A 16,970-nucleotide genomic window follows, 5' to 3' on the forward strand; every position below is an offset into this window, starting at 1 on the left:
CGTCTGCGCACTCTCTCTCCCTCAAAAATAAACAAGAAACACGAAAAACACGTTTGGAAGGAAAAGCATCAGCTGGGGGGGAGGGGGCCTGCCCTCGTGCTGCCAGAGAAGCGTGAGCGCGGCGCTGCTGTGCCGAGTGAGGGGAGCCCGGGGCGTGTGCGCTCACACCCTGCTCTGCACGCGGCTCCCACACAACCTGCAGACGTAAGGGTCGCTGCTTGTGCTGTGGGACCACAACACTTTTAAAGTTCCAGAGAGCTGCTAGATTGCCTCTTCCTACTCGTCAACATCCTCATTTAAAGAAGAAGCCGCTTGGACGGTACAAGTGGGCGATGTCCCCAGCCCAGTGTCTGGGCAGGTACGTCCCGTGGGAGCGGCTTACCTCTCCTCCCTTGGAACCGTCCTCGTGGGCGGGTGGGAGCTCAGGGCCGGGGAGCGACGCTGGCAAACCTAACACCTGTCAGGAAAGAAGAAACGCAGTGGCCATCACTCCCGTGAAGCCCTCACACGGGGCAGACCGACGCGACACCCCCCTCTGGCCTCGGCCCACGCAGCTCCACTCCGAGTAAGCACCCCTCCGAGCGGCTGCGGGTCCCACGACAGCCTATCTCTGGGGAACTCGGGCCGTGGGCCCCTTGATGGCCTCGTGTGCAAGCGCCCTCGTTACTCCGTTTCATAGAACAGGAAACAGAGGCTTTGAGATGTCACGTGATCCTTTAAACGTTAAGTAGCTGGGACGCCCGGGGGGCTCAGTCGGTGAAGCGTCCGACTTCGGCTCAGGTCACGATCTTGCGGTTCGTGGGTTCCAGACCCGCGTCGGGCTCCGTGCTGACAGCTCAGAGCCTGGAGCCTCTTTGGATTCTGTGTCTCCCTCTCTCTATCCCTCCCCTGCTCACACTCTGTCTCTCAAAACTGAACAAACATTAGAAAAAAACCTGTTTTTTCAATTTCTCTTTTAAATTTTTTTTTTTCAACGTTTATTTATTTTTGGGACAGAGAGAGACAGAGCATGAACGGGGGAGGGGCAGAGAGAGAGGGAGACACAGAATCGGAAACAGGCTCCAGGCTCCAAGCCATCAGCCCAGAGCCTGACGCGGGGCTCGAACTCAACGGACTGCGAGATCGTGACCTGGCTGAAGTCGGACGCTTAACCGACTGCGCCACCCAGGCGCCCCTCAATTTCTCTTTTAAAAATAAATGCTAAGTAGCTAATTAACAGGGAACCAGGGTTGAAACCCACTCTGCCCACCTCCAACCATCCTATTTCACATGCAAGTTGTAAAAATTAAAAAAAAAAGTCTCTTTATGACTGTGGGTTCAGGAAGCCAAGGCCACCGTACCACGTGCACCACATGGTTACGATCTCCATCTCTAGAGGCGCTCAGGGGAGAGACTTCTGTGGAAACTGTCTTCTCTGGGTGCATGATGGGAATGATGCAAACAGCAGGCCGACCTCCCCAGGCAGCGGCACGGGCCAAGTCCTCCCTGCCCCCGCCGCCCGTCCCCGCGGCACCACTCGCCCGGGGGCTCACGCGGGGGGCTCACCTGGGGCTCTGAGGCAGGCTCTGGATTGATGGCCCCCCCCGCAGGCGCACGCCCTTCCCTGCCGGCCCCCTCTGCGGGTGGGGCCTCCTCCGCATCTGTGAAGGGGACAGTGCGGGAGGCTGTCGGTCCATCCACAACACCGTCGGGGTTTCATTTAGAACAGTCTCCAGGGGAAAGGTTTCCCGCAGTGCACTTGTGGGGGACCCGGAACGGGATCCGTGAACAAACACGGATGGACCGCAGGCTCCCCGCACGTCAGCCGGGTCATTTTTCTTAAAGGGAGGTGAGGGCCGGGGGCTCTCAGAAAGGAGGTCACAGGTCAGGAGGTCCCATCCCCCCTACCTGCGTTTGGTCCGAACAAGTGGGTGGGAATCGGCATCGGGGCCAGAGGAGCAAAAAACTCCGCCGGGGCGAGAGCCGGTTCACTCCGCTGGGGGCCCCCCGGGTTTAAGACGTCCACGTAGCGCGCTCGGGCTCCGGCTGCGTCAGGGCGAGCGGCAAATCCAGGTCAGCGCGCCGCAGGGCCCCGCTCCCCCGGGCCCCCCCCTCCCGGTCGCGGCTCCCCACGTGGCGCAGGGCTGGCTTCCCCCGGGGCGACGCCCCCCGTCTCGCACACACCCCGAAGCCGCCAGCGCCGCGCCGCCTCTGAGCGGGGGCCCTCGTGCTCCCGAGACGGGCGTCTCTCTCTGCGGGGTCACCCCGTGACGCTGCCATCCCTCCTGCGCACTCTACCACCTCCCCTCAACTCTCCTGAGCCCGTACCACAGACGAGTTCTCCGAGTCTAATTTCTGCCTCGACTGTTACCTGCTTTCCTGGAAAACATGTTCACGGAGGCTCTCGGGGGTCCACCGGGACCAGGGGGCCCAGCCTGTGCAGCCTTGGGGAGGGAGGTTGGTGGTGGGGGCGGAGCCTTCTTCTGCAGAGGGAAAGACGCTTCAGAGACCTGCCCATGGACCCGCGGCCACCAGGCGCGGACGGGGGCCTCACAGGCGCCCACGGCCACGTGGCAGGGAGCACTCCTCCCGCCAAGCAGACGCTAGGAATTCCAACTCACCTCCTCCTCTGGCTCATTTACATCTACCCATCGGTTTTTCTTTTCATCCCAGACGATCTGCCACCGTCATGAAAATAAAGAGAGAAGTCCGGAGACTCAGCGGAACAGACCTGGAGCGCGGCCCCGTGTGACGCTGCACACTCAGGAGACGCCCACCCAGCTGTGCCCGTAGCCGGGGAGCACTGTGCGAACCACCGCCGGCCACGTCACGTGAAGCCACAGGCCCCGCCGGCCCCATGTCCTACAGCACTCACCGACTTGTTCTTGTCGTCGGGCAGATAAGCCTCCGTCCTTTTCTTCCCGGGCAGCCAACGAAATAACCAGGACTCGCTGCTCTAAATACAGAAACAACCACAACACCCTGGAGGACGTGGTGCTGGGTGAGGGGAGCCCCACACGGAAGGCCCAGTCCTGAAGGGTCCGCTCACAGGAGGTCCGAGCAGAGTCGGATCCGCGGACAAGGGCGGGGGGGGGAGGGGGGGGACCCGTGTGCAATGGGACAGAGTGCAGTCTGGAAAGACGGACACGTTGGGGACGGATTGGGGGGGGGCGGCGGCACAACAGCGTGAATGAGCCTGACGCCCCCAAACTATGCCCTCAAAACGGGGTTAAAATGGTCACTTTTACACTGCGTGTATCTTACCACAATTTAAAAACCTGAACAATGTGCCTTTTGGAACTTTTCCTGTCTAATGCCAACTGATGGCAGCCTCTGGCATCTTCCCTCCCTGACTGAGCAGTGGCAAGAAGGCTGGGAAAGTCCTCGTGGGACCCCCTCAAAACAGTCCCCCGTGTCTCGCCCTGAGAGAATTTAGGTGTCAGGAATGCTGACTTCACTCCTCGCGTACCGTACTTCCCTTCTTCTAGAACAAGCAAACAAGGAAGGAGCCGCAGCGGCTGTGTGTGCTCTCAAACCCGTCGCTCTGGGCGACACGGGTCTGCACGCTCCCGCCTCGCTGAAGCATCACGTCCCAGCTCACGGTTCCGGCACACTCTGGATCACACTTGTGTTTCAGTAAAATACCAGCCATTTAAAAAAACCGATAAACTGAACCATGTTAAGAACTGATAATCTACTTAAAAAAAGGCGGGGAAGGGCACTTGGTTGGGTCAGTTGGTGGAGCGCATGACTCTCGGTCTCTTGGTCTCAGAGCTGTGAGTTCGAGCCCCACGGTGGGTGTGATTACTTTAAAAAAGAGAAAAGAACACGTTCCTCATGAGCTAACTAACACGAAGCGTAAGGACCCGACCCACAGTGTAGAAGAGGATGTGGGGCACGTGCATCTAACAGGGGACTGGTGGCCACGGTGGAAAAGGACCCGATTAAAAGCAGGAGAAGACACAGGCCAGCACCACGAAGCCGACGACGGAGGTAGTAACGGGCGTGTGAAGAAGGTGCTCAGCACCCTTGCCCCCCAGGGACGCGAACTGAAAGCACCAGGGGGCAGCACGGAGCCCGGCAGAGGCTTCGGTGGGCGGGACGGCCCGGCGCGCGGAAGGAGCGCCACCTCCCTGGCTGTGCTGCGGGAAGGGTCACCCGGGCCAAGCTGCCCGGCAGCCCCTTCCCAGGCTGGACCCCCAAGAGAAATGAGCACTTTCGCCAACAGCAGACAGACCAGAACCGCTCGTGTGGCTTTTCCATAACCAGCCTGTCTGTGTCCATTACCCAGGACGAAAGATAAATACAATTGTAGCATCTGCTGACCCTCCCTCGATGTTCCTACACAAGGGTGTTTAAACATCAGTCTCCTTTGTAAGAAGTCCCAGAACAGGAAACACCAGCCAATGGTGACAGAAGTCAGAAGAGGCCACCCTCGGGGGCTGGGCTGTGACAGGCCGTGAACACAGGGGGCCTCTGGGAGGGCTGCGCTGCTCCAACCGCACTCGGGCCGTGCCCGTTCGGGGACACAGATGCACGAACGTTCACGAAGCTTCACGTTTCACACGCCCCTAGGACACTTCCCAAACCGTGCGGCCCAAGTGACGAAAGAACGGTGGCCTGGAGCCCGGCGCCCAGCGCCGGGGCGTGAGGAAGGGCCTGTGGGAGCCCCCGCCCCGCCGGAGGTGCGCCGTGTGCTACCTTCTTAGGCTCCTTGACCTCTTTCCCGGCCGCCTGTGCAGGCCTCTTCCCTTCGGGCGTGGACGTGAGAGGCGGCTGCAGGGCTCCGGGGCCAGCACGCTCCCACGCCGGAGGGACCTCGGAGTCCTGGGACGTCCCGGAGGGGCCCTGTTCCGAGGCAACAGGGGAGGAGGTTCACCCGGGGCACCACAGCAGCGGCCTTATGACTCGTGAGGAGGGCAGAGTGGGGGGGGTGGGGGACACAGCTGCCCCCGCCCCCCAGCCTGCAGCTAGCCAGCCGGTCTGTCGAGGCGCGCTGCAGGAGCTGGAAGGGGGTTCGGGAGCTCAGGGGGCACTGCCGGGCTGCAAGGAAGAGGGAAGGGACTGGGCACAGTGGAGCGGGGGGCGTTTTAAGAGATAGGCTTATTTGTTTAGAAAATACTTCTCGCTGAGCGAAGACCCCATTTTCAAAATTAGCAACTGTCGTTTTACACGAAAACAGAGTACTCTTGTGGAGGAACGTGTAACAGAAGTTTAGACGATGACCGCATGCCCACAGAGGCCTGCTCTCTGTACAGAAGTCTGTGGAACAGCGTGTAGGAGAGCGTTTGTTCCCCCCCCAACCCCCGCGCTGAGGCGAGAGCAAACAGAGGTGGTGTTTACACCAGACACGTCTGATAAAACGGTATCTTGATTTCAAGAAACCAGTGAGATTTTTAGGGATTCTACTGCAGAAAGTGAGGTGCAGAGAGTGGGTAGGGCTCTCCAATTTAGAAAAGTCAAAGTTAGCAATGCAGTTTCATTACAAACGACCACTTTCTCTCCATGAAGTAACGATCCCCACACCACACTAGTAAACGAGCGTTTTCCTCCATAACGCTTTTCCTCAACTCCGTATGGTGAGGATCCAAGTTATTTCAGAGGAGCTTTCCCACTGAGAAGCAACTTAAAGGATAACTTCCTAAGTTTCACTACTATCTTTCTACTTAAGACTAAAGAGCGACAAGTCTGGGCTCCTAATCAACGCAGCTTATGGAAAACGAATAGCTTAAAAACAAAAAAGTGGGAGAGTACCAGATGAGCAAATTTTCCGCCAAAACCATCTTCTCTCCGTTCCGGAAGCGAGTTTCTCCCAAGCGCCTCCTGTGGCATCAGCCCTGTCAACGGAAGAGAGAGCCACGGTGGCAGCTTCGCGACGCGCCTCAGGGCCCGAGACCGGAAATGGTCTCGAAATGGCTTCATCTTCAAAGACGGGTCTACACCGTACTGTGCCCAAGTACACAGCACGAGAACCACATCGGAGCGCAGAGCAGGTCCCAGCCCGGGCGCACCTCAAGGCCGGCTCGCCACACCGGGACACCCGCTTACACTCTGCGTCCTAACCAACAGCCAAGTCACAAGGGAGACTAGCGTGGATCTCGATCAGCCGTTCCGCCTAGAACTTCCAGAACCCTTAGCAGACAGTAAGCGATACAACTCGTTTCAAGCGCAAATGACTTAAGGCCCTCCTGCCAATCACCTCCTTGGACACCAAACCCAGTCCAGGCCTCTGGGGATGGCGTCGCGGCAGAGACGCACCTGGGTCCTGGCTTCCGGCCTCCTGGGGCAGGTGCTCGCTTTCCTGCAGAGACGGTGCGCCCGCTGGCAGGCCAGGTCCCGGGTACAGAGCTGCAGGCTCAGGCACAGAGGGCTCTGGAAAGCCAAGCGCAGACCCTGGGGGTCCGCAGCCAGGCCCCAGCTCCGCAGGGCCGGGGGGTGGTGGCACGGGGAACAACGGCACCCTGGCGGGGAGGGCCGGCTGGCTGTCGGGGAGCGTCGGCGGAGCTGCAGAGAGCGAACAGCAGCCTGAGGTCACTGGCGCTTAACTCCAGTCACTTGCAGAAGCGAACTGGCGGTCGCCGAACAGTTTAGCACGCGGCATTCTGCGTGGCCACGTTTCTTTCGTTACGCGCTAAGAGAACCAGGCGCCCAAACAGAAAGTGCGGGGGATGCGAGGGCCTCTGCGGTTGGGGGAAGAACAGCACGCGGGCTTTTTGAGGACCAAAGGGAGGACGTCGTTAAAGATGACGGGCTGGGGCGCCTGGGTGGCGCAGTCGGTTAAGCGGCCGACTTCAGCTCGGGTCACGATCTCGCGGTCCGTGAGTTCGAGCCCCGCGTCGGGCTCTGGGCTGATGGCTCAGAGCCTGGAGCCTGTTTCCGATTCTGTGTCTCCCTCTCTCTCTGCCCCTCCCCCGTTCATGCTCTGTCTCTCTCTGTCCCAAAAATAAATAAACGTTGAAAAAAAAAATTAAAAAAAAAAAAAAAAAAGATGACGGGCAAGGGCTCTAAGCCACAGCGAGACCCAACACAACCCGGAGAGTGGCTGCGTTCACAGAGTCCTCCTGGCCTCGGCCGCCAGGGGACAAAGGGGCGCCCGCCCACTCAGCCAATGTTTACAGCCGGGAGAACGGACAGCCTCGCGGAGGGAGAGGAGAAGGCTGACGCGGAGCTGAGACACGTCCCCTCCGCTCTCCCAGAGAGGCAGGGCGAGAATGTTCCGCGTGCGGCACGGGGCTCACCTGAAGGCAGCAGCCGCACGCCCTGACCGAAGCGCTCGGCGCTGGGCACAGGCAGTGCCAGCAGCGGGTTGCCCGGCTGGGCGGGTCCCGGGCCGTCGTGCTGCCCGGCCTCAGGGCTGGGTGTGCTGGGGCAGCGCTGGGAGAGGGCCCCGTCCAGGCTCCACGGCGCGGCGCCCTCCTACAGGAGAGACACCGCAGGCATTTCCCACAGCCCCGCGCTGCGGCACCAACCCCGGGGGATCCGCTCCCCGCGTCCGTGCTTCAGGAGCGCCTCCCGGCCCCGTCCCGGGAATCCGTGCGCCTCTGAATCCTACCGTTTACACCGAACACCCGCACTCGATGTGAAAACGGGGACACGGACCGCGCCTGTCGGCCCGTCTCTGACATCGCGTCTCCCGAGACCGAAAGCAAACCTCACACCTTGACCTGCTTCTCGACGCGCTGCAGCTGGACCAACCAGGCGGGCTCCACGAAGGACTCCTCCTCCGGCTTCTCTCTCAGCTGAGGGTCGAAGAGCCGCAACTGCGAGGCGATCTAGACGCACACGGGGTGGGGGGAAGAGCCCGTTACCACCGGGGAGGACAGGCCCACCCAGGTGGACCCAGAGACAAAAGCATCTTCGTCACCCAACCGGGCGGCTGCATCACCCGGAAGGTTTTCTGAGGCGCGCCGTGACCTGCCCCGGAGCGGCTGGCAAGGCCGAGACATCAGCAAGGGGGCCCGGGAGCCTCGAACGCGCCCTAGCAGACCCGTCAGCCTGTGTGCGTGGGGGCCAGCAGTCCGCACGCCCCCCGGAGCGAGTCTGCTGCCCCTCCCATCGGATCCCACGGACTTGGCTTCGCCGATCAAAACACTGAATGGACCCAGAAATGCACACACCCTGACGGGCGGTAGGGGGAGAGGGACGGTGAGGGAGGTGGGGACAGATGGGTTCACTGCTGAAGCTGGCGGAAGAAGGACTCGTTATTCTGTTTTCGTAAACGTCTAAAACTTCTCGTAATGAAACACTTTCCCAAGTTATCGCGCGAGTGCATTCTCCTGAACGAAACTCCCGGGGAGAGGGGAACACTGGCGCAGCGGGCAGCTTGTGCTGGGCGTCCCCACGCGCAACCCCGTCCCGTTTGAGCCTCGCCTGCTCCTGGAGGCCGGTCACGCGGTCCCTGTTTTGCAGAGCAAGAAACTGGGGCCGGACTCTGGTAGCTCCTGCTGTGAACCGCTAGATTCAAGGGCCCCACGGTGAGTCTCGCTCCCGTCCCGTTTCTGCACTGGGGTGAGAGAGCTGACGAGTTCTTACGCTAACGCAAAAACACCGCATGCCCGTCCAAGAACACGAAAATCGCTAAAGCCGTTCAAGAAGGAAGTCCCGACGGTCCCAGCTCGGTTCCCGAGTCCCGTCAGCCCGGTGTCGCCGGGAGGACGCTCAGGGGACGTCACCTGAGCCAGCTGGCTGATGAGCACCGGAGAGTGCGCGTGGGGCTGCGTCAGGATGGTCTTGGCAATCACCTCGCAGTAGTGGAAGGCTTGCGTGGCCAGCCCCATCTCCGCCAGGCGGCAGGAGTAGATGAACTTGAACACCTGGAGCAGGTGAATGAGCAGAGCGGTCTGAGGCACCGCCCCTCGCCCCCGCCAGACCCCACCCCAGGCTGGAGCTACCCTCACGCTTCGCCTCGCGCGCCTCACACACGCCCCCGGCGGCTGCCCAACAGCACCAACCCTGCTCCCGGAGGGATCTCACCTTTCGCTTATTTATTTTTTTAAGATTTCACTTTTTAAGTTACCCTTACGTCCAACGTGGGGCTCCAGCTCCCGACCCCGAGATCGAGAAGCCAGCCAGGTGCCCCCCAAAGTATCTCAGATGAAAGTGGACAACTAAGCTTCTTGGCAACTCTTTCTCTTCAACACGCTTACTAGGCTGGTCGGGACAGCCGTCCCCACTCGCTCTGCCCCAGAGACATTTATGCCCACACGGCCCCTGGTCAGATAATACTCTCCCCACGAAGCTAAGAGCTGCCGACAGACAAAGTACTGGGGACCAAACGCTCAACAAACATCTTAAAGGCAAACAAAATCCTCCACTCAACAGGGCTTTCTTCTCAAGCATTACGGACGCTTGAGTGTCTCGAGATCTCCAAAAACACTTTATCACTTTCTGCGCAAGGACTCGAACCCGCGATGGTCGGAGAGTTGTCAGCACGGACCGCCCGCCCACCCCCGCTGACCTGGAAGTTGGGGAAGGAGCAGGTCTGTGCCCCGAGGGACTGGGCATACTCATAGGCCTCCGTCCTCTGAATGGCTTCATTGGTCGCAAACTGGAAAAACGGCAAACTGTCGAGGAAACAGGGAACCTTAGTCCTTGAGCAGGTCACCCAGAAGCCCATCACACCACAGGACAAAGCCGGCAGCCGCTGCCGGGCCGCCCTCGATCTCTGGGTGGGCTGAAGGAGGGTGCTTTCCTTCTGCAGGAAACAGAGACCGCTATGTTCCTCACCTGTGATTCGATCCAATTAAAACCAGTTTTGCGGTTTTCTTCGTATAGACCCCTAACCCGACCTGGGCCATGAGGTAGCAGAAGTGCGCAGCATCTAAGAGACCTTTCGAAGCTGAGGAGACACAAAGCAGGCCGCGGCCAGTGACGCCGAGTTCTCCCAGGAATCAAAACACGTGGATGGAAAACACCACAGAGACGACACGAACGGCCCTCAGTACCCCGGCAGTGGCTTCCACACACGAGCGTCCTGCGCTCTCCCACCTCCGGGCCCGCGCCCGCACCTGACCTACCTAGCGTGTCGCCCATGGTGGTCATCGCCCTGGACTCCACATCCACACTGCTGCTCAGGTTGGACAAAATCATAGCAAGATGCGGCCTCCAATCTCCCCACTTCTCGTCTCCGCAACACTGAGGTCAGAAAAACGCAAACCCAGATAAACCCTCCTCCTCAGAAGACAGCGTCATTTTCATCTCTCACGGGTGAGCTCAAAGAGCACAGCGAGGGAGCGAGACCAACAGGGGGTCGCAGGCCTCGCGGCCCGCGACGCAATCTGTCAGAGGAGCGAGCCCGGACAGACAGCCGGACCGCGGAGATGCCCGCGAGCCCCTGAACACTGACCGTGGACGCAGCGGGCATCCGGCCCGACATCAGCTGGTACACTGTCTGCAGAGGGTCGTTGATTGGAAGACTGTTGGCGAACCTGGGCAAATACAAAGAGACGAAGACCCGAGTTGGCCCTGTGTCGAGGACAAAAAGACAAAAACAAGTCTGGTCTCGTCTTGGCCATCTAATGGCCGTCTGGCACTTAACCCGGGCGAAGTGCACAGGCCCCAGTATTTCGATTAAGGAGCTGAAAACACAAGGCCCCAGGATCTCGTGGTGGTTTCACAGAAAGTACAAGAACCACACGGCCAATAAAAACTTCTAAAACTCCCTTCGCAGTACAACCCACGGACGAAGGCCAAGCAAGCCCGGGCCAGCGGCACCTGCTTTCTGGGACGAAAACTACAGGCCACTGTGCTTCCAAGGGCTGGCCGGGCAGCACGACCAGGCCGGTTGGAAGTGCCCAGAGACAGTCTACAGGGCATGATGCTCTACCTGGTCATGACCCGGGCGTGTGTCCGGCTGTCCATCTTGCTTGCCAGCAACAGAGCATGTCCCCACAAGGCATTTTTCATCGCGGATTCTAAAGCATCCTGCAAAGTGTTTTCGGGGTTACCTGAGTTATCAGAACAATCTCCCCGACACCAGCAAGCGGGCGCGGCGGCCCGCGTGTCGTCAGGCACCGCTGGGGGCGGGCAGAGCAGAGGGCACACCAAGGAACGCGCGACTCAAAGTTCTGCCGACACAGCTCCGGTTCAGTAACGAAGTCCACTTTTCACATGTGCCCCAGCTGCAAAGTCCCTGTGGTAGCAGGCTGGCGAATACACATCTCGCTTTGTCATCTACTAGCAGCATGAAGAACACACACGCCGATGAGCAACCAGGGCAACCGAGACGGGGTACCGCCACCCCCAAACCATCGCTTCCCCCGTGGGACACACCACAGGGATCGCATCCCCGTTCCAGAACGCGGCACGAGGCCTCCACGAACGTCATCTCGACGCGCACACAGCCTTTCCTAAGGCAGACTTTCCCTTACCCAAAGTCACCCGGGGCACGACTCAGAGGACACCTTCGGGCGACAAACACGTTGTGGTACAGGTAAATGGGAGGCAAACCGGACAGACTTTACAATTTCAACCGGTCGGAAGATGTCCACGTGAAAACCGTTTAGTTATCACACACGAGCTTTCGGAGCGGATCACGACGTCGGAGTGCCCCGAACCGCCGGCCTGGGAGACCCCCGCCACCAGGGCGCCCACGCGGCCCCCACGGGCCCCTCCCCGCAGTCTGCCTGGTCCTGGCGAGCCTCCAACGGCTCTGCACATTGTGATCGGCTCCCCACCGGCCCCCGGCTCCCGCCTCACCGGGGAGGATGGTGTAATTTCTGTCTCGTGCTCGGCTTGGCCCCGAGACCCGCACACGGCAGGGGCGCAGCCTGAGCACGGGAAATTCATCTATTTGCCCAATGACTGAAAAGCACACTCGCAGGTCTCCGACCCCACAACCCTCGGAAGAAAATCCCCACTGACGCGAGAGGACGTACCAACACCACATGGGACGGCGTCTCCGGCGCGCCCAAGAGCGGGACCGCACCCCTCGGCTGTGCTCTGTGCCCCGGGACCCCCCACCCCCCCCCACTCCCCCCCGCTCACCTTCTTGCGTCCATAGAGCAGCAGCTCTCGGAACCTCTCAGTTTCCTTCTCGAGAGTGCTGGTGGTGGCCGCGTGGCTGTCGGTGAGGAACGAGAGCTGGGCCTCCCCGGACTCCTCCTCCTCCACTTGTCCCACCGCCTCGTTAGTAAAATCAATCAGGTTGGCCTCGTTGGGTGACTTCCCAGGAAGCCATGCCGTTCGGTGGTCTCGTAACAGAAGTTCCGCGATGTCTGTTCCCACCACGGTCTGCGAGGGCCACAGGGGCAAGAAGAACGGAAGGCTTTACCACAAACAGAATTCACTGCCGGGGTGACAGGACACTCCCACTCGTCATCAGGCGAGGCCCCGAGCAGGACTCCTCAGACGTGCACGCTCTACTCCCAGGGGCACAGAGCACCGCCCGTGACACGGCCAGGAGCAGGATGGGCAGACCACAGACTGCCTGATAGGCCGACAAAAAGGTGGACCCACACCTCCCTTTGCCCCAAACCACACGGCCCTGAATTCCACTTCCCCAAATCACTGCTAGGAAGCTCTTCCTGCGTGAGCCCCTGGACGGTAACCCCGCTTCGCTGAGCACAGCCCGAATAGAAATCCCGCCCAACTCCTCGGGGTGCAGGGGGACCGAGGCAGGGGCCAACGAGAAACTTACCCCGTTCTGCCTGCACAAGAGAACAATGAAATTCCAAAGGAGACTGGCAGACTCCTTGTCAATTAAATTTTCATTCTGCAAACATTTCGTAGCTTTGTTCTGTGCAAAATTAATAACATCCACTTTATGGGTGTCACCTCTGAAAAAAGAACACACACTCGATGAACAGCAACACCTTGCATCCGCGAGGCCGAGCACAGCAGCCGCCTCCGGACAGACATCGCGGGGCGCTCCGACAGGGACGTACTTGCCGAGCGGTCCCGGGAACGAGCGCATCTCCTCCTGGTCCGGCGTGTGCTGCAGCAAGGTCTGGTGGAACCGGGGCGGGGCGGGGCGGGGCGGGGGTGGAGAGAGACAGCAGCTCAGGGGCAGCGTCTGCCGGCCACACAGGCACACCAAGCGGTCGACGCCACCTGGGGGGTGGCTGCCCCTCCGTCACAGGGCGCGGGCATATGTGGTTTACAACGGTGACTTTCAAGCTCTACTTGAAGGAGTGGGAACCACGCCTCCCCTCAAACTCTGAAGTGGGGCCCTAACGTGCACAGAAGAGGCCTGCCAGGGCCGCAGAAGAGGGCGCCCCCCCACCGGCCTCCTGCACCCTAGCGCCTCTCCCCGTAACCCACATTCACCAGTAAGAGGCCTCCCTGCTGAACCAGAAATGCCAATGAAGACAGAAAGCGAACATGCCATAAAACCAAGTCTGACGTGCCCCCCAACGCAGACGCTTGAAATGCTGATCTCTGAGAGGAAACTGACATGACCCAACGCAACAGAAACATCTGCGGATCGAAGACGTGTGCAGAGAAACGCTTTGCAAGGTCGCTTCTTCAAGGGCAGTCCTGCGAGGTGCAATTTCTACTCACGGAATTACCTCCATGCTGTGGATCTCGACCAGCGCGGGCTGTCCTTCTGAAGGCAGATTTGGAATCACTTTAATGAGCTGACCCCCAGGACCAAACCGGGCACAGACATGAGGCACTGAGAATTTCTCAGGAGAAGTTGGTCTTGATGGAGCTACGTTTAAATAAAGTGAAAAAGAAACAGCTTGTCACCCTGTGGTGCTTCTGAACTAGACCAACAGCACAGAATTTCACGACGCCCACGTGGCTGGAGTCACAGGTCAGACTGGTCGTGGCGACCCGGCCTCCAACCGGAAGGTATTTTGGTTAGACGTCCTCCCAGAAAGGAGAACTTAGGTGGGTGTCAGAAAAGCGTTTCAGTCATTAGACACGACGGCTACCCTCTTCTGAAAAGAGAACTCCTTTGAAACAGCCGCGAGCGTGCAGCGAGTGTCACTCGCGAGGAGCGTCGGGCTTCCAGCCGCTCGGACGCCCCCAGAGCCTCCACGCCTAACCCTAACCCTGACGGTGAGCGGCGCAGGGGTCGACAAGGGGACTGAGGCAGAGATCTTCACTGGAGCATCGCCCTGTAGGGTCCGACGCCCACGTCTGCACTTCTCCAGGGGAGAGTATTTGATCCAGTGTCTCAGGGAGGAGTCGAGACTGTGGCACAGGTGACAAGTCCACGCAGGTTTTCAAGGGGAGTTAGGAGTTTCCCACACCCAAGCAGCCAGCACCGGGGAGCACAGGGCGGCCGCGCCTGAGAACCTGGCGGGGAGCCTGTACTCAGAGCGACACCGGCGTGGGCACCACGGACAGGCCGGGCTGCTCTCAGGTCTGAGTCCGAGGGATGGCACCAGCCCCCGTGACAAGCTCTGTGACTCACGGCAGTCCTTACCCTGCAGAGACAACCAGGCCAGGCACCGCCAGTTGCCATCAGAGCTGAAATTCACTCCCTCTGTCGCCCCGGGCTCGTGAGGCCACCCCGGCAGAGTGACCGGACGTCCCTCCACGGCCAGGAGCGCCTGGGCCCCGACCACACACACACCTTGCTCCGTCGCGGGCCAGCCGGCTTCGGCAGGGTAACCGTACTCCGGGAAGCCCTGGACGCTGCCAAAGTTGTTGCCGTAGGCATAATCTCCGGGCAAGGAGTCTGGGGGAGGCGGGGCCTCGTAGGAAGTAGCAGCCATGCCGTGATTTCTGTAAACCTGACTCTGAGGAAACAGAGCAGACGGGACCGATCAGCTCCTGGGAGCTCGGGAGACTCAGACACGCGGTCGAATACGGGAAGGGGGGGGCCCACCTGGCGCGAGCGGGAGCTGAGGCTGCTGCGCAGACTCTGTGCGGAGCGCTCGCTGTGCACGCTGCGTCTGTCCGCCTCCTCCCCGTAAGGGTCCCTGTGGGGCTCAGGGTCGTCGTCAAAGCTGCCAGTGAAGCGAGGGTCGTACCTCCAGGGGTCATCGTACCTCTCGGGCCTGGAGAGAGCGGGAGCAGAGGCGAGGAGAGGGAAGTGTGGGGAGGGGGCTCCAGGACAACGGCCCTCTGCTACACGGCAGCGAGGTCCCGCCGTGTCGTCGCCACCCTGTTGCCGGGTGCCGGCTCACCATCCGGGGTCTTGACCCTCAGACGACCAGTGGGAGCCTACCCTTGGGCGGAGCGGCCACATCCCAAGCCCAAATTCAGACCCCACCTTCGCCTTCAGATTTGGAGAAACAGGCCACAAGCGCACCTGCGTGCGGCCATGCCTTTCCCGGACCAGGAAGTGGAGGGGCCGACTCCTGGCGCCGCCCCCAGGCCAGTTCTCAACGCCCCCCACCCAACAACGCAAGCGGGAACTGCCAGGAGGGCCTGTTCATCTTTGTCCTTCAGACAGGGACCCCAACGCCAGCTGCTGCTCAGGGTCCCAAGCACAAGTGTAGCTTTCCGATAAATACGACAGACGTGAGGGCAGAGTCGAGCAACCCTCCTTACCGACGCGCGTCGTACCAACCTGTCCCCGTAAGTGTAGTTTTCTTTCCGGTACGGATCGTATTCCGCATCATACCAATACCTCCGGTCACAGGCGCGGGGGTCCCTGAATCTGGAGCCATAGTGGTATCGGTCCCAGCGGCCCGCATCTGTGAGCGGGGCATTAACAGTTTATTACAACAGGCAAAGCAAGACACGCCTCCCGCCCTGGCTAGAGAAACCACACCACCCCAGACTGGAGGACGCCTCGAGGATCTCAGAGGAACCGAACTTTCCTCCACCAAATCAGCATGACCTAGGAGAGTGTTAGCTGTTAGGCCGAGGACCCGGGCATGTCCTGCCTGTACCGACAACACGTAACACTCACCGGGTTTCTCTCAACACGGGTGATTTAAAAAAAATAAAAACCTGGGGCGCCTGGGTGGCTCAGTCAGTTAAGCATCTGACTTCAGCTCAGGTCATGATCTCACGGTGCATGAGTTCGAGCCCCGCGTCGGGCTCTGGGCTGATGGCTCAAAGCCTGGAACCTGCTTCCGATTCTGTGTCTCCCTCTCTCTCTGCCCCCCCCCGTCCCTCCCCCGTTCATGCTCTGTCTCTCTCTGTCTCAAAAATAAATAAACGTTAAAAAAAAAAAAAAAAAAATTAAAAAAAAAAAAATAATAAAAACCTAAAAAAACCCTGTTTGTAGTTACTATCTTTTGGTACTTAATTCTGTGACCGTACGTTTTCCTTATGTGGTTTCTGACGTAGTTCAGAAAGTTTTAAGAAATAATCCAAAACTAAAAGATTACTTAAAGCACCTGGGTGGCTCAGTCGGTTGAGCATCCAACTCTTGATTTTGGCTCAAGTCATGATCTCCTGGTTCATGAGATCGAGCCCCACATGGGGCCCTGCACTGACAATGTGGAGCCTGCTTGGGATTCTCTCTCTCTCTCTCTCTCTCTCTCTCTCTCTCTCTCTCTCTCTCCCCCTTCCTCTCCCTCTCTCTGCCCCTGCCCACTCGTGCTCTCTCTTCCTCTCTCTCAAAATAAGTAAACACTTTTTAAAAAATACATTAACATTATAACCTAGATGTACCATTTTTGGCAGCCACGAGCAAAATTTATATGTAAAATGACACAAACGTAAATGGGAAAGAGGCCTGGGGGAAGCGGGACAACCAAGGGACAGTGGGCCCGGGACCCTCCCCTGCAGCTAAGCACAGGTCACAGCCAGGCAGCAGTGACCAGCAGGACTGCCAGGGGGACGTGTCGCTGAGATGAGCACCCCGCCCAATGGCAGAGTGTCAAGGTGGGAAGGCAGCTCCGGGCGTATGCAGTGAGGACATCTGATGCCTGCACCGTGGCGGGAGGGCGGCCACAGGAGGCCACCAGTATGCCACACGGGGCCAGTGTGACCCCAGAAGCTGGTTTCCCATTTTATTTCTTTTCATCAACTTAAATAAATACGCAGGGCCAAGGCCATCCTGGAACTACTCGCAATCATGCTTTGCTAGAAAATCATAGGAAACTACTAACGTGATGAAGATACGTTACTGCTGTAACTGC

General features: G+C 59.4%; 1 protein-coding gene across 6 annotated transcripts in view; it reads right to left on the reverse strand.

Annotated features, from left to right (window-relative positions):
* Positions 1 to 16,970, reverse strand: part of SEC16A (SEC16 homolog A, endoplasmic reticulum export factor) — a 32,902-nt gene that overhangs the window by 3,991 nt on the left and 11,941 nt on the right. For 4 of the 6 annotated variants that reach the window (XM_047093878.1, XM_047093877.1, XM_047093879.1 and 1 more), the window contains 24 exons: positions 15,446 to 15,572; positions 14,759 to 14,930; positions 14,504 to 14,669; positions 13,488 to 13,630; positions 12,864 to 12,925; positions 12,617 to 12,755; positions 11,965 to 12,210; positions 10,805 to 10,902; positions 10,325 to 10,406; positions 9,996 to 10,113; positions 9,706 to 9,817; positions 9,437 to 9,542; positions 8,652 to 8,792; positions 7,638 to 7,751; positions 7,218 to 7,395; positions 6,238 to 6,483; positions 5,734 to 5,816; positions 4,681 to 4,827; positions 2,855 to 2,935; positions 2,601 to 2,657; positions 2,351 to 2,462; positions 1,888 to 2,025; positions 1,546 to 1,640; positions 383 to 457 (listed from right to left, as the gene is read on the reverse strand). In XM_047093878.1, the coding sequence (XP_046949834.1) occupies positions 383 to 457; positions 1,546 to 1,640; positions 1,888 to 2,025; positions 2,351 to 2,462; positions 2,601 to 2,657; positions 2,855 to 2,935; positions 4,681 to 4,827; positions 5,734 to 5,816; positions 6,238 to 6,483; positions 7,218 to 7,395; positions 7,638 to 7,751; positions 8,652 to 8,792; positions 9,437 to 9,542; positions 9,706 to 9,817; positions 9,996 to 10,113; positions 10,325 to 10,406; positions 10,805 to 10,902; positions 11,965 to 12,210; positions 12,617 to 12,755; positions 12,864 to 12,925; positions 13,488 to 13,630; positions 14,504 to 14,669; positions 14,759 to 14,930; positions 15,446 to 15,572 (3,038 nt within the window). Of the gene's footprint in view, positions 1 to 382; positions 458 to 1,545; positions 1,641 to 1,887; positions 2,026 to 2,350; positions 2,463 to 2,600; positions 2,658 to 2,854; positions 2,936 to 4,680; positions 4,828 to 5,733; positions 5,817 to 6,237; positions 6,484 to 7,217; positions 7,752 to 8,651; positions 8,793 to 9,436; positions 9,543 to 9,705; positions 9,818 to 9,995; positions 10,114 to 10,324; positions 10,407 to 10,804; positions 10,903 to 11,964; positions 12,211 to 12,616; positions 12,756 to 12,863; positions 12,926 to 13,487; positions 13,631 to 14,503; positions 14,670 to 14,758; positions 14,931 to 15,445; positions 15,573 to 16,970 lie in introns of those variants that run through there. The other 2 variants (XR_006964770.1, XM_047093880.1) reach the window with 2 other exon arrangements.

The sequence above is a fragment of the Lynx rufus genome, unplaced genomic scaffold (genome assembly GCF_022079265.1).
Source record: "Lynx rufus isolate CCGP_SWC_20201006 ecotype Redwood Valley unplaced genomic scaffold, mLynRuf1.p SCAF_36, whole genome shotgun sequence".
Taxonomy (NCBI): Eukaryota; Metazoa; Chordata; class Mammalia; order Carnivora; family Felidae; genus Lynx; species Lynx rufus.